Genomic DNA, 23,538 nt, shown 5'->3' with positions numbered 1-23,538 from the left:
AAAAAAAAAAAAAAAAAAAAAAAAAAGCCGAAGAAGAGGTTGGGGAATACATTTCCCCTTCCTCTGGATCTAAACTACATTGATCCTCATTTCCGGCAACACTTGTACAACTTGGGAGAGGCCGTCTTCATCCTCGTTTGTCGCAGGGGTAAGCGAGAGCGGTACGCGACACATGCACGCACTTGTGCAAGTGCACAACTGCGCTTACTTGTACCTGTATGTACACGCCCGTGTGTGGGCTTTTTTTTTTTTTTTTTTTTTTTTTTTGTGCCCGGCCAAGTTTAGATGGTTTCACGCTAGTGGGCAGTTCAAATGGGGCACAAGAATGCAGATTGCTTCAGCGCCCTTTTGTGGAAAAGGGACTTGAGGCTACAGAAGCGTTGCTTCGGCGAATTCAGCCGCGGAGCATTCAGCTGTTGAACACGTTGAGGATAAATATTTTTTGTTTAGGGGGCCCAGCGAAACGCCCCCGCAGAGCGGTCAAAGAAGTTGCTACTTACACCGCTTCACGCGACGGACGAGCGACATGGCGGAAGGCGACGTGGGTGGGTCCCCCCCGCGCGACCTGCTGGATCGGTACAAAAACAAGTACCGCAAAATAGACCTCGACAAGGCAAAGGGCATCTTGCAGGAGCACTTTGGCATTGCGGAGTTCAAAGAAAAGCAAATGGAGTGTCTAAACGCAATTAAAAACTTTGAACATGTGCTTAATATCATGCCAACAGGAGGAGGAAAATCACTCATATACCAAGTAACCCCATTACTAATAGAAGGAATAAGCATAGTGATAAGTCCGTTAATCTCCCTTATGCATGACCAAACAAAGTCCCTGCGGACAAAAAATATAGTTGCAGAAACGATTAATAGCTCCCACAATAAAAAAGAAAATGAAAAAATCTTGAACCTTCTTAAGGACTTTAATAATTGTGATATAAAGGTTTTGTACATAACCCCAGAGACAGCCACTAGTGATAATTTTATGCTAATATTGAAGGAGCTTTACATGCATGAAAAGATTTCTTTAATATCCATTGACGAGGTACATTGCATAAGCACTTGGGGGTGCGACTTTAGGAAGAGCTATCGCAATTTAAGCAAAGTGTTGAAGGCGTGTCCCTACGTGCGCGTGTACACCTGCACGGCCACCGCCACCAAGTGCGTGGAGAGGGACATCATAGTGAACCTGAACTTAGATGGACGCTGCGCGGAGGAGGTGGCCAGCAGGAGGGAGCAGACTAATTATCAAGTGAATGGCCTGGCGAGCGATAAGCAGCTTCATATACTTAGGGACGCCCCACGCAAGAGCAAGCCGAACGAGGGGGGCACCCTCAACTCTCTCCGAATCGTACGCACGTCGTTCAACAGACCCAACCTCAAGTACGTCATCGTGTACAGTGATTTGATCAACACAGAAAAAAAAAAAAGCATTTTTCACATCATCCAGGAGAAAAGAAATGTGGACAAAATAGGTATCATATATTGTTTTAAAAGGAACACCTGCGATGAAATTTCAAAGTACTTAAGACAGCAGGGATTCCAAGCGTTGAGTTACCATGCTGGATTGAGCAACAGCGCAAGGAAGAGAATACAAGAAAAGTGGGTCAACGGAAATGCAAAAATTTTAGTGGCTACTATAGCCTTTGGAATGGGTATCGACAGGAAGGATGTGTCTTTTATTATTCATTTTAATTTGCCCACGTCAATTGAAAATTATTATCAAGAGTCAGGGCGTTCTGGAAGAAACGGAAGCGTGTCCTTCTGTTACTTATACTATTGTAGGGAGGATGTACAGAAGCTGTCCTACATCATTCGAAGCAAATACGCAAATGTGGACATGGGGGACCTCACCCTGCAGAAGAAGTACGAGCAGGAAATATACAACCTCCAGTGCATGCACAACTTGTGTGTTCAGGAGAAGTGCGTGCGTTCACAGATCCTGGCCCACTTTGGAGAGCACTCGGTCCCGAAGGGGGGTATCGGTAGCGGTAGCGGCGGTGGTAGCGGTAGTGGTAGTGGACATGGCGACGACGACGACTACTGCTGCTCGTACTGCTCCGACGTGAAAGGCTCGAAGAACAAAATCGAGCGAGTCATGGAAATGTACCAAGGGGCACCCTGCAACATCCAGTCCAATGACAACATAACGAGTATAAACCACGTGAACTCCTTCACCAGCGTCGTCCACAAGAGGAAGCATGAGCTAAGTGACTACTCCGAGTCGGACAAGGAACCTGAGCTAGGTCAGTATAAATTATCAAACAAAAAGATTAAAGGATTTGTTCCCTTCCAGAGTGCATCATCCATAATTCCGAAGGAAATTCGAGACAAGGGCATCATTGAAGTTATGAAGGAGCTGGAGAAGAGGGAAGAGCTCATGGGGCACAAGCTAGACAAAAGGGAAGCGCTCATGGGGAGCAAGCTAGACAGAACGGAAGGGCTCATGGGGAGCCAGCTAGACAGAAGGGAGGGGCTCATGGGAAACACGCTGGAGGAGCGAGCCCCGAAAATCGGGAAGATGTTGCATTCCATTTCCCACTTCACTAACGTGAAAAAGAACCCCGTGTTTTCGTCCTTTAAGGTTCCTCGCAGGTTGTGAGCGCGGCGCGCATACACCACGTGCGTATTGTACAAACGAATAATTTACACCCCTATCCGCGCGCGCATATGTGGCCCCCTGACAAAATTCTCACAACACTTTATGGGCACCACGAATGGTATGTCCTCCCGTCGGAAGTGTTCACAAACTCTTGTGGTCATGCATACGTGCATGTGCGATAATGTGCCAGTATGTCCCCCTACAGGGGTCCTCCTACTTGTGCAGGAGAAAAGTTTGCCGCCCAAACGGTTAAAATGGCAAACAAGAAATATATATAAATTTTCAGTGTGTACTCTAAAAATATACACCTGTAAAATATTTGTTTTAGTAAAAAAAAAAAAAAAAAAAATTAATTTCCGCCACACGGTCATCTCATCACCTACACAACAACGGCATCGTTTGCCCCTTCATTTTTGTGTACGTTTCCATCCCCTCTTTTTCGTGAAGAAGGGAGGGGTGGGAAAGCGTCACACAAATGACCAAGTAGGCGCAGATGAACCAAGTCCGCACCCTGCACAAGTAACGAGAATATATGAAGGTGTTCATGCGTCTGTGTATTCACCAACTAGTATCATCACGCAGGTGCCAACGTGCTGCGTATGTTTATTTTTTCCCCCCCCCAAAAAATATCCATCATACTGGGCGCCAGTAGAGATAAACTTCCAAACGAATCACCTACGGAGGACTCGCTAAAGGAGTAATATGTGTTCGGCCCATATGCGGTGTGGTGTGACAGCGCATGAGTTGTCCACTTGGCCAAAACCGGCCCGAACTGTTCACAATTTTTCTCCACCCATTGACACTGCTCGCACACGATTGGGGCATGTGTGGTAAGCCCACCATTCAGCAGAAGCTGTATTTGCAGAAAAGATAAGCAGACCAGCGGGGCCGCTAACAAGCGTTTCTGCAAAGTGGAACACCAATGGGAAGATCAGTACATCAGCCTTTCGGCAGATTGGCAGATTGGCAGATGGACGACTTGCGAATTGGTTAATGGGAAATTTGCAAATGTGCAAATTGAATATTCCATCGCTAGTTAAAAAAAAAAAAAAAAAAAAAAAAAAAATGTGCTTCATGTCCAAGCAGCCGTCTACGCGCGCAATTTTTGCTAGAACAAAAAATTTCCAGACCATTTCCCTCCGCGTTTGCGCCCCAGGCAAGACACTCGACATGGTGAATTTGATCAATCGGTGTGAAGACAAGAATTTTGCAAATTAAAAATTCGAAACATCTATTTTGTTTTGTGACGAAAATAAAAAAAAAAAAGGGGCCTCCCATAATCGCCGTTTTTTTCTTCACTCGAGTAGGACATATTTAAAAAAAAAAAAAAAAAAATGTTGGTGTGCACGCGAAACCGTTGTTCTGGTTGGCGCGCCCGTCGTTGTGGTCAAAAGGAGGAACAAAACAGGAGAAGTGGATAGGGAACAATTCGAGGGCATTTCGCCAGTGAACTTTTCGTGTCAATCGCGCGTTGCCCCACTTATGTAACACCAACGTTTGCAACAGCTTTGGTAGTAACAACTATTTTGTTAGCCTCTTAGCTTTTAACTTTTAACTTTTAAATTTCCATTTTAATTTGAAATTTCATTTTAATTTTTTTTTTTTTTTTTTTTAAGCAGCCAAATGGCGAGTGGCTAGCTGGGGAACAATTTTTAAAATTCCCCTCCGCGCTGCTCACGTTCTACATGTGTGAAATTTTCTCCGTTGCGCCGCTTAACCGCTTTGTTGTGGATTTTTATCCACACAGGACGGTTATTTCGCTTCATCTGTCCGATTGTGTGCACTGTTGCAGTCAACTTGCGCCTCTTTCTTCATATCGGTAAAAATATTGGCCAAGCTATTGGATGTGCAAATTATCATGTCTTTAACCGTTTTTAAGTCTCCCTTAATTTTGTTCATTTAGCGCACCGTTCGGGGTGCACATCTCTCCTTCCAGTGCGGTCAGCAAGAGCGAGTAAGGAAGACCACGGGCGCAGCAGTTGCTGGCCAAGTCATTAACACAACCACTAATCGACTAACCGGCTGACGGTCTAACCTGCTAAATCACCCTCAACGAGATGTTTTTCTTTCGCCGGGGAAAAAAAGACGAATCGGACAAGGAGACCCTACGAAGCTACAAAGTCCAGGGGGCTAAAAAGGAGCCCGTGGTTAAATTGAGGCCCAAAGACAAAACAGAAAAAAATGCCAACAAGGAGAAAAAAAGCCCCCTCAAATTTAAGGCCGCCGTACCCCCGAAAAATAAGAAAAAGAAGAAATCCGTTTTTAGCTTCTCGAGATTCAATTTTTTCGGAGGGTCCAAAAGAAAGAGGACTCCCAGAAAGACACAAAGGAGCCCCAAGAAGGAGGAGTCCCCACAGGGGACGGATGTGAAGGGGATCATCAAAAAGTTCCAGGTGTCCAAGCCAGCATCGCCGGACGCCGTGAAAGGAGCACCGAAGGGGAAAGCCAATGTGCCTAGAAGAACCAGCGTCACAGAAGCTGACATTAAAACGAGCGACCTTCAAACCGCGCCAATCGAAAATGAAGAACTGCTTGAATTCCTAACGGAGGAGGAAAGAAAATCGATCGAGGTGGTTACCCTACTAGATGGATCTTCCAAAAGTGACAGCTTCGAGAAAAACAAAAATGGCAACGATGATGACGCGGCCGAGAAGGAAGTCCCCGCAAAGGTGAAGTCTGCCCATTCAGTTAAGAAACAAAAGAGTGATATAAAAAAACTGAGTCAGAATAAAAACCTTCTAATGAAAAAGTCGAACCTTTTGGAAGAGAGTCGTCAAGTGGAGAAGAAGAAAAGTTACCCCCCAAAAAACAAACAAGATGAGAAGGACCTCGTTATTACTGCAAAAGCAGATGCAGACCCAGGAAAGGAAATGCAAACAAAAAAAACCACCTTAAAGAATATCATAAAAATGCCACTCTCTTTTGCATCTAGGAGTTTCAAAAGTGGCGTTCCAGCGACAAAGGAATCAGCCAAATTAGGGATAGGGGGAAATGAAAGACAGGAAGGGGTGGCCGCAGGGACGGAGGAAGGTGGACTCAAGTTGAAGGACAATAATGATTCGATCCACCTGCAAGGAGACCAGGATAAGGGTGATGTCTCCCCCGGCGAAGAGATTGACGCCAAGTCGGAAGACACCAACAACAGCGGGAACATGAGCTTTAAGAATTTTATTCCCAATTTTAACCTAACCAGTAAAAAAAATGCCGCGCTCAAATCGAACAAAAAAAACGCCACTCCAATGATTAGCAGTAAGCTCAAAATGAACAAACGAAATAGCAGCATAGGAAGCAGCATAGGAAGCAGCATAGGAAGCAGCATTGGAGGAAGCATTGGAGGCAACATCGGAAGCAACAGCGGAAGCAACAGTGGAGGCAGCATTGGAAGCACCTCCGACCAAGAGGATACTCCAAATGATTCCAAAGCAGAAGAAACCCTTACGCGCCAGGACATACGACAGAAGAAGAGTAATCTTGTAAGACGTGCTAAACTCATGGAGAAGAATCTACAAAGGAGCAAAGAGGCGCCACAGAAAATTGAGGCAAAGAATATACAGCGTAAAATGACAAAGGACATTGTTGAAGGGGGCGATGTTCCCTTCAACCTACAACCGCCCCTTTTACTCACCGAAAATTCCTTCGACATATGGTAAGTCCTCCCGCATGCCATTATTCCAATAACGTTACATTATGTGTTTAAACTGTGAGCATCCTAGGATGGATACACACCCTGTCGCGTACGCTACCTCGGTGCACGCTACTTTGGTGTCATCCCCCTAGAACAAAAATAATAAAATAAGGCAAAAACATCTTTTTCCTTTTTCCTGACCACAGCCCATTATCACCTATCGAGGACATCATAGATGTTATTCATTCAATTTACAATAACTACAAAGAGGAAGCAATTGCGAAGCTGAAAATGTCCAAGGAAAACAACGAGAAGGTAAGGATGGAAATAAAGATCGCGGGAGACACAACAAAAAATTTTTGTTTTTTCTGCGCATTTGCATGGGGACTTTGCAACGGTCGGACGAGGACAGAAGACCCCCCACACATGCATACCAACCGATCGTTACACACATACTCCTTCAACATTTCTCCCCCCATGGTGCAGTGTTCCAGTATGCTAAAGCTAAGCTTGGATAAGCTAAACGGGCCCGAGGATTCCGTCATTGCTAATTTGACCAAGAACATGTAAGACATATTGGGGAAAAGCTAATCGCTCATTAGTCAAGCAGGAAGTAGTAACCCCCCCCTCTAATTCGTGTGCGCTGTCAGGAAAGAACCGCTTGCACCAAATGGTTGCTGCTCTCCCTATTAAAATGCCATTCTAAACACATGGCAAACATTTTCCCCTACTCTGTAGGTCCCTGCAACGGGATTATTTGGTCGAAGTGAATGAAGTTATGAGGGCAGTTAGTGAAGATTAAGGGCTGGTGCGAATATGGCATATAATACCCACATCAAATTGGAGCGCAGGTTAGAAGGAGTACTCTCCCCCTACCCAGGTAGGGCTCGGTCGGGTCGACAAATGACACAAAACGGGGTCAACGGAAAAAAAAAAGAAAAAAAAAAAAAAGAAGACAAACTGAGTCGAGCTAGCCCAACTAAGGTACGTTACGCCACAAAGGGGCGATAAAATTTCAGTTAGCACAAATTAGAGATGCGCCAGCCAAACATGTACAGGGTTCCCCCAGTGGGGTAGTTTTATATAAATACGAAGAATTAAAATAGAATACTGTGCGGCACATGCGTAGGCGCATATAACTGGGCCTCTTATCCCCGCGCGTTTTCTACTCTCCTAATAATTTTTGATGTACTCCTGCTGCAACTTGTAGTCAGCCAGGGGTAGGTCCAGACAGCCGGGGGCCACGGCGTCCACCTCCACCATGGCCTTCTCCAAAATGCCTGAACACGGCAAGGTGGAGGCATAATTCCTGATGTACATATCCAGTTTGTTTCTAAAAATTCGATGGCCAGGCATGCCTTTAAGGATGCCCAAAATTGGCTTTAACAATTCAAATGCACTTGATAAGCTGCACAAGCTGGAATTTTCCTCCAAATAAGATTTATATGCGTCTAACACGGTTCTTCTGCTGAACGCCGTGTGTGGAGGCTTCTCATTGTAGACCAGAGGATCCGTTTGGGACAAAACGGTGGTGTTTTCCATGCATGCTCGTCCAAGCATAACCCCATTGAGGGGATTCACATGATAGTTTTGCACTTGCACATATGTTTTTTCGCTATCAAATTTGTCTTTGCTCGGTAGATAGCCATTTAACAAAGCCACAGCTTCCTCCATCGTTTTCACCCCCCCATTGAGGGTAAATTTCAAATGGGGATATAACTGACAGAGGGTGAACACTTTTTTATATTCCAATGGGGGTACAGATCTATTCTGTTTGGGGTCCAATCCTTTTAACCAGGCTTTTCTTGCGTGTACAATAAAATGCGTGCATCCTACTGAGGAAACACATTCAATAAAAGATCTCAGGAAGGGGAAAGAATCACAATCATCAACCCCTGTTCTAATTTTTACAGATACAGGAATCTGCACTTTCCTTTTAATTTCGTATACTATACTTCGTACATGTTCCGGTTTTTTCATCAAGTAAGCTCCAAAGGCTCCCTTGTTAGCTACCTTGGTACTTGGACAGCCTACATTCAAATTTATTTCATCGTAACCTGCTTGTTCCACTAGCACAGCTGCTTCCGCAAGGGACGTGGCATCAGATCCACCCAACTGGCAAACGACTGGGTGCTCATTGGCGTTAAAACCTAAGTACTCTTCTAAATTATTCAGATTGTAAAGCAATGTATTGTCTACAATCATTTCAGTCCACAATTGGGCCCTTTTTGTGATGGTCCTAACTAATGCCCGGAAGTGTCTATTGGTGACATTTATCATGGGGGCAACTTGTATAAATGGAATATTTTCATATTTTTTTTTTTCAAAAATATCGCTAACACCGGTAGATATATCTTCTAATTTGAACTGTTGCTCACCGCACAGGTGTATGCCCTCCTCCATGTTCCTTTCTATTGCTACTAATATGCTGGTCATATTTCTCCTGTATTGTTTTAATAACTTCTGGTGACGACGAATGGACTTCTTACTAAAGCAGTAAACCTTCCTCTTAGCCTTTCCACCATGCCATAATTTTTCCTTCCCACGTTTATGTAAATTCGCCCTGCTGTGGTCACCATCTAGGCAGTAGTATGCACCAACGAGAGGATGCCTTTTTTGCGTGTTCAGCTTCGGCTGCCCATGGTTGGACGGGCGCGCGAGGTATAGGCAAGCGGCGAGATCTCTGAGGGGCGCAACTCGCATTTAGCGTTCACACAACGGGTGGCTGCCGCGGCGGTAGCAGCTACCCGGGCGTCAAAGGAATGAAAAAAAAATAGGCAAAAAAGCGGGAAAATGGGCAGCCGGATAGGTGACCATGTAGGTGACCAGATAGGCGACAAGATAATTGATCAAAGTGGGAACAAATTTGGTAACGAACTTGGCAACAACATTGGCAACGGGAATGGTAACCAAATTAACAATCAAATTGGCAACCAAGCGCAAAAACAAGTCGCGGCAAAAGCAAGCAGGCGAAAAGTCCCACTTCACGCAAATCACGTGCTCTTCATTGTTGCTTCAATTATTTCGTCAATTTTTTTTTTTTTTTTTTTTTCTATATTGGCTAGTTCACAATATTTGCAAAAAAAATATGAACAAGAAAAAAAAAAAAAAAAAAAAAAAATAGCTATTTTAAAAGCCTACATAGTAAAATGTTGCTCACGGGGGAATAGGAGACCGTTTTGAAAGGGAACGGGCCATTGTGTTTTTTTCTTTCACATTTAATGGGGTAGTTTCTACTTAAAGGGGAGATATACATTTTTTCTCTTTTGTATGAGCTTCAGATACGCAAGAGGGTTGCCTGTTTTGTTATTGAATGTGACAAAAATATTGGTTGCGCCATTTTATGGGTGCCCTTTTTCCTCGTTCTATGTCATGTCATATGGCATTCGAACACCATCGTTGTGGAATGTACATTTTGAGGTGAACGTGCCAATTAAAAAGTTGAATACCCGCACGCCTACACGTTCTAATACATATCATAAACCCGCGTAGTGCATACATGTATGCATATGCATATGTGTTAATCTTTGCCGTTGCGCGTCTTCTCCCCTTTGCTTCCCCCCATTTGGACGAGCCTTAATAGGGACATGTTTGCGCACTCCAGCAGAATTGTGCTATAGTCGGTGCAAAACACTTGAGCGCTCATAATGCCACCTCTCATCGTTCGGATGTGCCTTGTGCAAAGAGGGCAATTTGTTCCAGGAACGAATGCACATGAGTACGTTTGGGTGGTAGAGTCCAATTGCTAAGCGCTTCAATGGGAGGACCCCGTCCGCCAGTATTCATACACGTCCTCAACTACGTGGCTACGATGTGCGCATTAATCTGACCCCGCTAAGGCCGAGGGAAGGGAAGTCCAATTGAGCGAAAAACAAAATACATAAAGAGGTTTGAAGCGCTCAATGTGAGAACTTCCAACGATGAGCCAAAAGGGGAACACCAAATTATATTATACTAAATGAGTATACACATAAAAAGAATGAAGCAAACACGGGGGCTCCCCAAAGTTTTACAATACATACAAATTATTTACACAATACATGTTCTCTTGACGTATAAAATTCCTGTACCTTTTGTAAACGAATCTGGTAGTAAGCACATCACAGTGCGTTATGTCGCTACTACGATCACTCATGCATGTAGCATGGGCCAGAACTGTTCTTGGGGTGACATTTAAACATACGGCGTGAGCCCAAGAAATGTAGAACCAACGTTCTAAAATGTTCACACCGTGCGGTTATCATTTGTATATATGGGAGTTTTTAAGAGGCAAGGTATTAAGTTTTTTTTATTTTATTTTTTTTATTCACTGATCCTACCTACGTGTGGTGTGCTAACACATCAAGTCACATAAGTGCAATGAGCAGCAAATGCGAGTGGTGTGTGACGATGCGCATTGTTGTTTTTTTTATACCTTTATTTTAAGATGGAACTCCTTTAACGTTAAAGAGGTATGCTTTCACATGAAGTAAATTGAATAAGCGTAACAGTTGGCACATTTTTTAAGTTGTTCCTCACCTGTATCTTTTTTTTTTTTTTCCAATTCGATAAGGAGAGAAAAAAAAAGTACACTGCATTCTTCGATTCCTCGATATGTTTTTTTTTTCTTCTTTTTTTTTTTTTTTTTAAACTATTGGTGGTATGTAAAAAGTGAATCTCAAAGCTTTATCATGAGTTGTTCAAAGGAATGGCCTTCTTCCTTTTCGCGCTCTCTCCTGTGCGCTAATTCTGTGAATTACAAAATTTTTTCTTCTTCGTCCGGCTAAGTACACAGAATGATGAACAGACTTGGAGGAACATAAGCAAGCCTATTTATGCAAAAGTATACCTACATGTATATATATATGTAGAATAATATATACCTGGTTCGTATTAAATTTTTGGGTTAAGAACACCTTCGAAAATAAAAAGGAGCGCTAGGACGCACACTCTTCTGCATTTTAAGCGTTCCAGATTTATTTAACAAAATATAGCTTTTTCGGTTCATTAATTTTTTTAATAAAAGAAAATTGTAACATTAACTTTAAACATTAACTTTATCTTTATTATTACCTGTTTTGTTTTGTTTTTTTTTAATTTCAAATGACCAGCTCTTATGCCCTCTTTCTTTAATTTATCGCGTTCATCCTTCTTTCGTTCAGCTGTAACACGCAGGTAAGTACATAAATGTATATTAAGCATATATATATACATACTTGCGAACGCTATTTTGTGCGTGTTTTTTCTTTTACGTTTTCGAACATACGATTTTATGCCCTCATTGATACAAACGATAGCCAAGAAAGGTCAGTCGTGTTTAAACACATCATAGGGTGTACAAAAACTATGCTGCTGTTTTGACGCGCATTTATATGTCGTAGCATAAATCAAGTAACCTTTTTTTTTTTTTTTTAACGCCTATAAAAAAAAAGCTTGGTGTTTCTTTCTGAACTTAAAAACACAGAAGGAAAGGCCATCATCCATGTAGGAAAGGCGCGCAAGCAATTTTCTTGGGATCCAATTTTTATAAAAAGCGTGAGTTCTTTTCATTCTGATTGTATATTCATTTTGGATGTTCCTTCTGCATATACCCTGTTGGCAATCCCACTGACAATCCAACTTGCACTCCCCCCTGTGTTCGTTTTTTTTTTAAACGCCGAGGCCCACCAACCATCGCAGCACACCTGTGTGTACCTCTCCCTCAGTTTCGACGCAAGGGAAAAAACGCGCATCGTTTTGTTTACCAGTCCAGCAAGCTACTTTTTCGCGCGGTCTTAATCCCAAGGGAATAAAAACAAACACAAGCGTGTGAACGGGAAGTTAAGGGATAAAACGCGAATAAAAAAAAAAAAAAAAAAAAAGGACCCTGTCTGTACATGCATATTCATACGGCAGAGGGACCACGTGTATATATGCACATACACATATACATACGTAAAATTTACACGCTGTTATACACTGTTCCGCGAGCACAAAAGCGCAGACTCCTGATAATAGTCTTATTTGTTTTGCAAATCCCCGCAAAAAAAAGAATAAATTTCCCGCATGGTAGCTGTGTATTAACAAAAAAAAATGTTTTGTAACCGCGGCATGGAAGCAATGATCTGTTTGGCTATATAGCTGTTTTTTTTTTTTTTTTTTTTTTTTTTGAAAAAGTTATTTCTGACCACGTTTATTTCGAACTTTCCTGCGAATTCGTTCCATCTGTGTTGAGAAGCATTTCCACACAAGCGCAACGGGTTACGAAAAAGGAAAAAAAAAAAAAAAAAGGACAACGATTGATTGGATAGAAGCAATCGCCAAAAGAGCAGTCGCTCGATGGTTACCAAAAGGAAGGAATAAAAAGCAGGACTGTTTTGAGAGGTGTACACGCCTTTACAATAAAGTAAAAAAAAAAAAAATACATATACCATAAAATAAGGCACAAAGTTACAGAAGCCCAAAGGTACGGAAGCACAAAGATAGACAAGCAGAAAAGGAAGACAGGAACAAAGAAAGGGAAGCACAAAAGTAGAGGAATACGCAAACTCAACCCTCCTCATTGGCAAGCCGGAAAAAAAAGCGACGCCACAGTGAGACAGCAAATTTCTGAACCTACTACCCTCCATGCATGGAAAAAAAGTAAAACCCAATCAACCAAATTGTTGTATACGCAAAAACTGACTCCTTATCGAAGAAAAAAAAAAACTTTTTAAAAAAAAAAAAAATAAAATAAAATAAAATGGGATTCCTCAAAGTTGGAACACCATTAAGTTGGGAGGAAGTGGAGAAAGTAAAATCTCTAATCAGGTTATATGGCATACTACAGTTTGTTCATACGTACAAATGCAACAAAGACCGAGTGGACGAGAACATTATGTTTGGGGACGAAATAGAATACATCGTTATTCGAAATGATGAGAATATTGAAGAATCTTCTGCTCTCTTATGTGCAACAGATTTAATTGATGAAATGATGAACTTAGAAAGTGTCACCTATTGTCAATATGGATCTCATTGGACTCCAGAATATTCCTCTTTCACCATTGAAGGAACACCTTCCGTTCCGTTCAAATTTGATATAAATTCATCACCCTTTGTTGAAGATTCCATGCGCATAAGGAGAATGAAATTGAACAATGTCCTTAGTGCCATTACGGGAGTGCGGGCCATCACTTTGCCATGCTTCCCAAACGCGCTCCTAGAGAATAGCCTTCTTATGGCCAAAAGGATTACCCAAGAAACGGGTAAGAGGAAGGGGGACAGGGGGAGAGGTGTTGTTTCAGGTGGAGACACCTTGGACATGCCAGGAAGCGAACATGTTAAACACAAACTAGCGGAAAAGGAACAGGCAGAGCTGGTCAGACAGGTCATCACGCAGGGAGAATACAAAATTACTCTCAACGATAGCACCCAGACTTATGCGGACGAGGGGAAGTCGACCCAGTTTGTAAACTCGGATGTGATTGCCACAAAGAATGAGGACTCGTTAATGCAGGAAATGTGCGGGGACGACGTGGGCAGCGCGGACCAGGCGGATCAGCCAGATCAAGCTGACCAACCGGACCAATCGAATGAATCATACCAAATGAATCAGGCGACCCCACCGAACCAACCCATCTTCATCAACGAGACCAAGGAAAGCCTGCTCTTCGAATGCGACCTGTTCAAACCTGAGCAGACAAACAATAATAGCAACAGCTGCCTCATCACCGACATGGTGATCAGTCCGCATGCCAGGTACGTCACTCTAACTAAGAACATAAGAAAACGCAGGGGGACGAAAGTCATTTCATTTAACGAAATATACAAAGATGAGAACACGGAGAAGATGCCCAGGTGGAAACACTCACTGGACAAAACGGATAAGAGACTTTTTAAAAAAATAAAAAAAAAGTACGTCCTCGATGAGCACTTGATTTGGAACAAGTCTATGACGAACAGAAAAAGAGTAGAACCTGTTGGCTCGAATTTTCTTCCCAAGGAAGTAGAAGCGTCCGAAGTGCGTGCCTGTAGGGAGGAGGACGCTCTGCCCGCTCCAGACAATCTGATCGATCAAGTGATAAAAAATAGCTTATTCAGTAACCTGGACGACGAGAAGGATCACATTTACGTATACGACCGGAAGTTTATTCAGGAGTATTCAGAAAAGTGCAAGAACCCAATTAAGAATTATGTGTACCTAGACGCCATGTTTTTCGGAATGAGTATGTGTTGTCAGCAGGTTACCATGTCCTTTCCAAGCATAGATGACGCGAAGTATTTATATGACCAGCTAGCTGTTATCGCTCCCTTATTCTTAGCCCTAACAGCCTCAACCCCTTATTTAGGAGGCTTTCTCACAGAAACGGATACTCGATGGAGAGTCATATCAAATTCTGTTGATTGCAGAACAGAAGAGGAACTGGCATATATTTCCAAGCCAAGATATTCAGGCATATCTTTATACATATCGAATGAGTTACCACTGAGGAAGAATTACCACTTTTATAACGACATAGATGTGGTGCTGGATAAGAATGTGTATGATAAATTGGTGAAGGAAAATGTGGATGATTTTTTAGCTAGACATGTTGCCTCTCTTTTTGTTAGGGACCCCATCGTGGTCTTTGAGGGGTCCTACAGTGAGAAGGATATACAGTCGATTGAGGAGAGGATGAGTAGGTTTGGTGGTCGAATGGGTGTAGAGGAGTCTTCCCCCACGGATAAGGGTGCCCTGCCCGGAAGAAATTCCGCCACTCCTCTCTCCAGTAGGGTGAACAGTAACCCCATCAACGGCGTGTACCTGAGCGACGACTTCACCTTTTTGGAGGACTACGAAGAGACGGTATTATCCTCCCATCAGCACTTTGAGAATTTCCAAAGCACCAACTGGAACAGCGTGCGATTTAAGCCGCCACCCATCCAGAACAACCACTGCAATGGGCCAAGTTCCATAGGATGGAGAGTAGAATTTCGTACACCAGATGTTCAGATCACCGACTTTGAAAATGCATCTGTCGTTACCCTCATCATGGTATTATCTAAATTTATCCTAAAGGAAAAATTGAACCTTTACATTCCCATGTCGATGCTGGAGGAAAATCTGTTCCGTTCTGCTAACAGAGATGCCATCTTTAAGGAAAAATTTTACTTCAGAAAAGATTTATCTTATGACACGGATGATAATCAAGTGGAGGAAAAGACTTTGTATGATATTTTTTTTAACGACCACAATGGTATTTTTTTTCTTTGCTCCAAGTACATTGAGGAACAGTTCCGTGAAGGACAACTTTCCCATGCAGCTAAAAACAAAATAGATGAGTACATTGAATTTGTAAAGCTTAGATGTGCAGGGAAAATATGCACAGGTGCTGCTTACTTGAGAAATTTTATTTTGAATCACCCAGCGTATGAAAAGGATTCATACATAAATAGCAGAATTAATTATGACATTTGCAAGCTCATTGCGGATATAGGGAAGGGACTTATAATTCCACAGGAACTGCTTGGCGTGTTTGTGGACCCTTACAAGGAAAGAATAAAGAGTGATTTGCGACAAATTAATGAAAGCCAGTATGTGAAGAGCTTGGCTTATAAGTTCATTTCCGGGGAGGACTACACACAATACCTGTTGCTGAGTGAGGCCATTAAGGACGGCCAGGATTACTACACCTGTACACGGCGCACCAATTATGAGGAGTCCATGGAAAACAACACGCTGGAGTTTGGGAAGAAGCTCTACCAGCTCAGCGCCTAGTGTGTCATGTCGTGGTCGCGTTTTTTTTGTACCCTCCTTTTCGTTGCACCGTTCTTTTTTTTTTCCTCCTTTCCACCGCGCGGATTTTGTGGAAAATGAACTTTTTTTTTTTTTTTTCAATTTTTGTTTCCATAAAAACCCAAGTGACATGTGTGTGAATTTCTTAAATGGTGAAAACGTGATAAAAAAAGGTGGTAAAAATTGCAGTTGCGAAAAAAGGGGCCAATGTAAGAGGCACCGTTGAGGCATAGCAGGAATGGAAAAAATGTGACGAGTGGGATCGGTAAAAAAGGTGCACGTTGGTGATGTGGATAGGTAGTGTGAACATTGGGATGGTCGTACGAGGGACGACATAGTAGGGGTGGTGGTATAGCCAAAAAGAACAAGAATAAAAATCCCCTAGTCATCATTCTCGTCGTCCTTCCCATCATCATCTCCATCCATATCATCATCATCTTTTTCATCATCGTCGTCCTTATCGTCTTCCTCATCCTCCTCCTCCTCATCATCATCTTCATCCTCATCATCCTCATCATCATCATCTTCATCATCGTCATCGTCAAATTCCTCATCAAAATCTTCATCGAAATCATCAAAATCTTCCAGACCAAGATAATAGGACAAGGGGTTGTGCCAAATTTCTCTTCGTATCAACTCCCCCACATCTGGTTTATCTTGTAACTCCTCTGTGGTAAACCATTCGAAGATAGACCACTTAGGCATTTCATTATCTAGGTCAGATCTATTATTGGATACAGCTGCTATGGGATTTTTTCCATCCTTCCATTTTATTCTAGTACACTCCACAACTTTCTCCTGATTATTATCAAATGTGACATGCTTCACAAGGGTTAGAGGTTCCATGTATTCCTTTGCCTTTTCATTAAAAGTGAAAGTAATTTTGTATGACCCATTATTGTCCATGTTATCCTTCAAATCTAATTTCACTAAGCAGTTTAAAATGTCAATATCCTCTGGTACTATATCGCTTAGTGCAGGATGTTTCCTTAGGGTGTTGGCCCAGAAGCCTGGAACCTTTTCAATTATTTCGTCTCTCTTTTCAAATAAAGGTTTCTTTTTCTCGTCATACTGCTTCTGAATGTTCATCTGCTCGTGCGCACACTTGATGTCCAGTTGCTCGATGTCCTTTTGGACTGCAGGGGGTGGGGCGGATGGGGAAGTGAAGTGAATGTAACACCGTTGGAGGGGGACATTGTGAGGGAATGCGCTTACGCAGCGTTACAGTGCACACAAACACGACCCTCACGGGGATAACAAAAAAAAAAAAAAAATGTTTACTGTCTTCGAAATCCTTCATGAACGGTATGAGGGGGTCATCATTTTCGATTTTTCTGCACAAGGGGAGGGGCGGACAAAATGTGGATTTACCATGTGGTGCAGCATCGGGGCGATCACTCTATGCTCACGTAAGCGCAATGTAATGGCTGGACGGGCACATGGAGGGAGACACACACCCCACTTCTCCACATATCTCTTCGTCCGCACATCTCATCCTCAACGCGTTACTACACAGCTGTCTTGCGCTAACGCCAAGTGTGCTGATCTGCGTTTTGTCGTGAAGTAGCCCCTTCGCAACGGCCAGCTTCACCCAATTGGTATGGCGCCCTAGCCCAAACAACATTGCGTCCCAGTGGGGGCTCACTCCGCATATGGGCCGTATAACGACGCGCATAGAAACGCTTGCCAAAGCGACACACACTAATTGTGCCTCTCACATGGACGTGTGTGTGCGGGTGTGTTATAAACACTGGGCATATGGCCCGCTCAAAAGGAACAGGAGATGGGGGCCACACTTACGAGTGCTTAGGGTCGGATGTATTTTCAACTGAATTCTCGGAGCGATCTCTCTTCATTTTTGCCTTCTCTATTTTTGATGTGTGCTGTTATAAAAGGGTGAAAAAATCTACCTATGACTGCGTGTAATATTGTTGCATACGCATGTACGTATATGTACCTATCTTGTGTATGGAAGTCAATGGAGATAAGTATTCATAACGCATCAAATAAATTCTCGCGATGGTCACTTTAAATGTGAAACACAGTGTGAGTAGGGAGAGGAAACGCGCGTTTCGCTTTGCCGCAATAATATTTTAAAAGAAAAAAAAAAAAAAAAAAAAAAAAACACACATAAAGTAAAAAAGCAAATAAAGGGAAAGTACCAAGCTACAACACTGTGCGAAAACTAACGTTCACATTTTTTGCAGCTTATGGGGTAAGGAAACAAAATAAAAGGTTTATATTTCTTATATAATGCGGGGGTAGGCAAAAAAAAAAAAAAAAAAAAGATTGCACTGCGACTGCTTATAATGACGTATGTACTAGAATGCTCATGTATATATATACATAATATATTTATACGTAACACATATACATTTGTGTAATATAATTATGTATGCGGAGAGTGTACATTTGTGGCAAGCCTTAAAAATGAAACACCGCTCATGTCGCTACGGCTTAATGGCACTACATAGGTGCACCAAGAAGAGTATCCATATATATATATTCCATAAGCCTTATACCCGGGCCTGCGCATAAATGTTTGGCGCCGCCTATGCACAAGTATAGTCATTCCCCCGTAAAAAGCGCATGAAGAAGGGGGGAGGGGTGGCTCCACGACAGAGAACCCGTTGTGCCGTACCCGTTAAGGCACAAAGCGGCATGTGCAAGCATAAACGGGTCTCAATCTATGCATACACAAGTTGAGTTTGTTTCTCCCTCGGTGTGGCCCATAACTACGTGGCGACCTCTCCTTGGCGAAACGTCCTCATCGATTTGTTTTCACCAAATTGGGTATATATGTATGTACGCATGCACCCACCAGTTATTGATGGGGCAATTGTCATCGCACTGTATTGCATTCCTTCCACCCCACCCCATGAGGACGAACTCACTTTAACTTTTGGTGAGAAGCATATTCCACTATGTATGTGTATAAATATTGACGGTACTCCCCCCAGCTCCTAATTCTCTGTGTTTTCTTTTTTTTTTTTATTTTTTGGGTTTCTTGTTTTTTTGTTTTTTCTTTTATGTGGCATGAAGAGAGAATACATAATGGCTAGCGGAGGGCGCCTTCCGCACGCGCACTGAGTAAATAACCACTACACATGCGTCCTAAATGATCTTTTCTCATTTTGTAAGAACATTGGTGCAACGCCAAAGGTATGTAATTCATGTGAAGGCTACGCCGTAGGGGGGCGCTGCCATGAAGCACACTGCAAGGATAACTTTATAGCACCTTACGACGGAAGACACCGAAACAGGTAGTCTTCTTTAGCTCGTTCGTGATGTGCTGCTCTCGCACAGGGGGTGGAAGGGGAGTAGGACAAAAGTCACAACACTCATGTATTTTTGCTGTGCATAACATGGAGGACCACGTGTCTGGGCAGCGAGGACGGCAAGCACTCGTGGGGGTGAGTGAGGATGCCCGTTGACCTGGACCCTACCAGTTCGACACAGTTTGCTCAACCTGGTCACATCAAGGGTTGTAAAAAAAAATGCAAGTGTACATTGGGGCAACTGGGCAAACGAGAGTTGGGACGACACATCATCGTTGTGCTTGAGCAGCGCTTATGCATTACCTGGTTGTTGCTTACGGGTTTTAATATTTGTCCTTGAGTTTTTTCCTTCCTTACGTGTTGCTTCTATACAGATGGAGTGGTACCTTGCACCTTCCGGTGGTCTCCCGTTTTTTTTTTTTTTTTTTTTTCAATGTATGTACAAACAAGACTGCGAAAGCACACTTGGTGTGTCAATTCCGTGGGTAGGAGATGCACAAAAAAAAAAAAAAAAAAAAAAAAAACTACACACGTTTGCATATGTACATTTGTGTACTCTTATATATATTCACTCACATAAGGATACACGTACTGCGCGTGAAGGTGTTTGACATGACTTTTTTTTTTTTTTTTTTTTCTGTGTTTTTCACGTGTGTTTATATGTATGTGGGTTTGCGCGTGAATATACAAGTGTCTGCTTCTTTAAAATGGTAAAACGCTGTCCCCTTTAGAATGATATATATGTTTTTTTTTTAACACAAAAGCGGGAACAAATTATATTTGCAAAATAGGCGAGAAGAGAAAAGAAGGAAAAAAAAAAAAAAAAAAAAAACCAATGAGACAAATGTAGACACTACATAAGTATGGGAAAAAGCGAAAGAGAAATGTGTAAATGTGTATAAATGCGTTTATTTTATTATTATTTTTTTTTTTTTAATTTCCATCCTCGTTACGTCTACTCCATGGATGAAATGTGTCCCACGTGTACAAACGGAGATAGCGAACTTTTTTGAGTAAAAAAAAAAAATGGGAAGAAAAAATTGATGAGATAACTTTTGTCCTATGGCGTCTCACCGTGAGGAAAAGCGACATGGAAAGATTTAGCGAGTTCGAAGCAATCGGTTCGCTTCGCAATTTGTGTAAATGCAAGTAATTTTTATGTGCATTTCTTACGGTGCCACAATAGGTTTTGTGTATGTCTGTGTGGGTTTCCCTTTTTTGGGTCAGTTTGCTTGGGAAGTGCGTGCTTGGACAGGGGAGAGAAATATTATGCCCTTTCGCGATACTGCAGTTTTGCTCTTTTTTTCCCCTATGCGATTTTTTATTTTTTGTGGGAACGCATTTCCACACGTGGGGGATGCATCCAAAGTGAGGCTTTTAAAGAGAGGCTTTTTTTTTTTTTTTTGCCCAAACAGCCACACACATTTATGTATATTTGCCGAGCACTCCCTTTGAATGCGCACACGACTTCGGATCCACGCTGTCCATGTGGGAACAACAAAATGGACTTGTCCCCTGCGTACATCCAGAGCAGTTTAAAAAAAAAAAAATAAGAATCGTCTTGTTTATTTTATTTTATTTTATTTTATTCTTTTTCAAACTGTTTACTCATTCATGTGATGTCATTTATAGTAGAACAGAAAGGCCACATAATTCGTGGTTGCTTCGTTGTCGCCACGTGGGGATAAATATAGGGTCGATTTTGTGGTGAGGCTTCCCATCCGAGTCCCCCTCGAGGGAAAGGATTGCGCTAGCCCACTAACATACACGAAGAATTCCACCCCTTCCACTTCGATTTCAAAACAGGGTATCTTATCTTTTTTTTTTTTTTTTTTTTTCCACAAGGGGTTCATTATGTAAACATTGGCGTGGTCAAAATTGGTACATATAGGGCAGGGGGAATAAATACATTGTGTGTTCTAATTGGACAAACATTGTTTGGTGGGCAAAAGAATGAGGGGTGTAGCTGAAGGGTGTGCTATGGGCGGGAGGGGGCTGCACAAACGATGAACACGTTTTAAAAAGCAACTCGTTCGTCACTGTGTTTTAACGCGGGGGTGCTACCGAGAGGACTTGGCAATACCTGGCTACGCGAGTACGTACCTAGGCATGAGTGCGTGCACATATACATATGTATATTTTTATTTTGTCCCTTTACACCTCTTCTTTATTCATGCGAACAGTCGGAAAATATACCTCTTATCTGGTTTTAAACTTCCACCAGGGGTTCCCATTTGTGCGCCATCTCGTCCAAGCCTTACGCATCGAACATACATAAGTCTATGCATACGCGTATATACACGTTACTATACATACCCATTTCGCATGGCTCGTGTGGGTATGATGCGTTTGCTTTCTGCTTGATACACTGGGCAAACTTGGCAAAAGCATCGCATAGCTTTTTTCCCCAATGGGTTTTATTCACCAAGTATTAACTCCATTAATGCTGGTAAAAAAAAAAATAAAATAAAATAAAAAAATAACTGGCACATACTTTACCGTATTGTTATTATCCATAAGCCACCAGCTCGAACCTCACTTATTGTCCCTCCTATTTTAATTCTTAAAAAAAAAAAAAAAAAAAAAAATATTCCGCTTGTCCCCTAACTCGGTACACGCCAAAAAGTCAAATGCGTCATTTGACAAACGAACAGCCAGAAGCACATACGCCACCCAGGGAATAAATGCACGAACCGGAAAGCATCCCAAATCAGCCAAACAGGAAATAGCCATGCAATGAGGGGGAAAATCCGCTATACATCAATGCACAAAAAAACGGTCAAACCGTGTACAGGCAATGTGCAGGCCACGAGTTCATCACTGCAACGATTGATGAACACCGCTATATATACATGATCAAGCAAATATGCGATTATGGTCATAAGCCAAACGCCTCTTTATAATCATACAACATTTTTTGCGACACGCCAATTCGCGATATGCCTTTTTTTTTTTTTTTTCCGCTTGTTTGCATTCGCATAAGTTCGTATGAACACTTTTCCAAGCTACATTTCTTCCTTGCCCTTTTGACGTTTCTTCTCCAACGATGCGGAGTTTCTCTCCTTCGCCCTTTTGTAAATTAGAAGAATGACTACCAAACTGTTCCAGTATTAAGTCCTCATCTATACAATTCAAAAACGAGCAAAAGATCACCCTCATTCGTCATTTGAAAAACACGTGCCCTACGCGGAAAGGGGAAAAAACGGAACACGCGGAAAAGCGAATAGAGACCGGCAGGCACTAAACCGCAACTGTAGCTAATGCCGAGAATACGATAGAACTTGCAACCCCCCAAATAGAGTTAAAGAAAATAATAAATTCATTTTAGAAATGCTAAACGATATTATATTTCAAGTTATAATTGCTTCTTTTGGAGTCACCATAGTCAACAGCGATAAAATAAAATTTCTTCAAAAGTTCAGTAAGCAACGAGGAGACATCATGCGTCGCTACTAGAGTGTTATGCGATTGTGCAGAGTTCCCAGATCTGCTCGGCCTTGGACAGTGGGAGTCCGTGAGGGCGGGGAACTTGAGTTTGTCCCCTGCCCGCATCCTTTTTTTTTTTTTTTTTTCTTCTTTGTTACAATACGTGTGCAAATGGGCGAGCACCGTGTTGGAGTGGAGGCGTGTTTATTTTATGTCCATTCTCGTTGAATGGCCTACGACCCGCTCGCGTCGGAAATACAGGCGACGTAGGACCATACATTTGCATATGTATATAACTATATGTTTGTATTTTTTTTTTTTTTTTTTTCCAGGATATGCCATCTACGTTTTAATATTGTCCTTCTTGCTATACAAGGGAATACCCTGGAAGAGGGACAATTTCTACACCTATTTGAACATCACGCCCAATGCAACGAAGCAGGAAATACAGACCGCCTACAGGCAGGCGGCGAAAATATATCACCCCGTAAGGATGCATGCTATACGTCCAAAGGACGAACGAATAGAGAGAGGGGATTGGGCTAAGGGCGTCATTAAGACGATGTGCCCACGTGTTCATTTGCGCTCGCCCGAATATTTTCCTTTCCCATATGATTGACTTTCGCACCACTACGCCCCCTGTTTGCAGGACAAAAACCCGGACGAGTCGGCCGACTCCTCATTTATAAAGTTAAAACAGGCATACGACATCTTGACTGATGACATGAGGAGGAGCAACTACAACCGATTTGGGGACTACAAGAATGGTAACGTCTGCGAGGCGATGCGTTTAACCACCAGTTGTGTGTGTAACAGATTGGAGATGCGTGTACCGTTCAGCTAGCTGGCTAGCTTTTTTTTTTTTTTTTTTTTTTTTTTTTTTTTTTTTTTTTTTTTT

The 23,538-nt window shown here is 42.3% G+C and overlaps 6 protein-coding genes across 6 annotated transcripts in view; 4 read left to right on the top strand and 2 right to left on the bottom strand.

The window, feature by feature from the left end:
- Window positions 1-526: 526 nt before the first annotated feature.
- AK88_01699 (uncharacterized protein) lies at window positions 527-2,596 on the top strand (the record flags this gene model as incomplete). Its single annotated transcript, XM_012479334.1, has 1 exon — window positions 527-2,596. The coding sequence occupies one exon, from the start codon at window positions 527-529 to the stop codon at window positions 2,594-2,596; it is 2,070 nt and encodes a 689-aa protein (XP_012334757.1).
- A 2,057-nt stretch (window positions 2,597-4,653) lies between these two features.
- On the top strand, window positions 4,654-7,023 carry AK88_01698 (uncharacterized protein; the record flags this gene model as incomplete). The annotated part of the gene is made up of 4 exons (XM_012479333.1): window positions 4,654-6,242; window positions 6,428-6,536; window positions 6,708-6,787; window positions 6,960-7,023. 4 exons carry the CDS (start codon window positions 4,654-4,656, stop codon window positions 7,021-7,023), a joined length of 1,842 nt encoding a protein of 613 aa, XP_012334756.1.
- Window positions 7,024-7,394: 371 nt separating this feature from the next.
- AK88_01697 (uncharacterized protein) lies at window positions 7,395-8,924 on the bottom strand (the record flags this gene model as incomplete). The annotated part of the gene is made up of 1 exon (XM_012479332.1): window positions 7,395-8,924. The coding sequence occupies one exon, from the start codon at window positions 8,922-8,924 to the stop codon at window positions 7,395-7,397; it is 1,530 nt and encodes a 509-aa protein (XP_012334755.1).
- Window positions 8,925-12,921: 3,997 nt separating this feature from the next.
- On the top strand, window positions 12,922-15,918 carry AK88_01696 (uncharacterized protein; the record flags this gene model as incomplete). Its single annotated transcript, XM_012479331.1, has 1 exon — window positions 12,922-15,918. One exon carries the CDS (start codon window positions 12,922-12,924, stop codon window positions 15,916-15,918), a length of 2,997 nt encoding a protein of 998 aa, XP_012334754.1.
- Window positions 15,919-16,317: 399 nt separating this feature from the next.
- On the bottom strand, window positions 16,318-17,792 carry AK88_01695 (aspartic acid-rich protein; the record flags this gene model as incomplete). Its single annotated transcript, XM_012479330.1, has 3 exons — window positions 16,318-17,072; window positions 17,218-17,270; window positions 17,737-17,792. The coding sequence occupies 3 exons, from the start codon at window positions 17,790-17,792 to the stop codon at window positions 16,318-16,320; spliced, it is 864 nt and encodes a 287-aa protein (XP_012334753.1).
- A 4,752-nt stretch (window positions 17,793-22,544) lies between these two features.
- The window catches only part of AK88_01694 (uncharacterized protein), a gene marked incomplete at both ends in the record, with an annotated part of 7,509 nt that continues 6,515 nt past the window's right edge, over window positions 22,545-23,538 (top strand). The window contains 3 exons of the mRNA XM_012479329.1: window positions 22,545-22,635; window positions 22,973-23,127; window positions 23,290-23,407. Coding sequence (XP_012334752.1) covers window positions 22,545-22,635; window positions 22,973-23,127; window positions 23,290-23,407 — 364 coding nt within the window. The remainder of the gene's footprint in view (window positions 22,636-22,972; window positions 23,128-23,289; window positions 23,408-23,538) is intronic.

The sequence above is a fragment of the Plasmodium fragile genome, assembly GCF_000956335.1.
Source record: "Plasmodium fragile strain nilgiri unplaced genomic scaffold supercont1.15, whole genome shotgun sequence".
Classification (NCBI taxonomy): Eukaryota; Apicomplexa; class Aconoidasida; order Haemosporida; family Plasmodiidae; genus Plasmodium; species Plasmodium fragile.
Note: the sequence above shows the minus strand (reverse complement) of the source record. Positions and strands in the feature narration are given on the sequence as shown.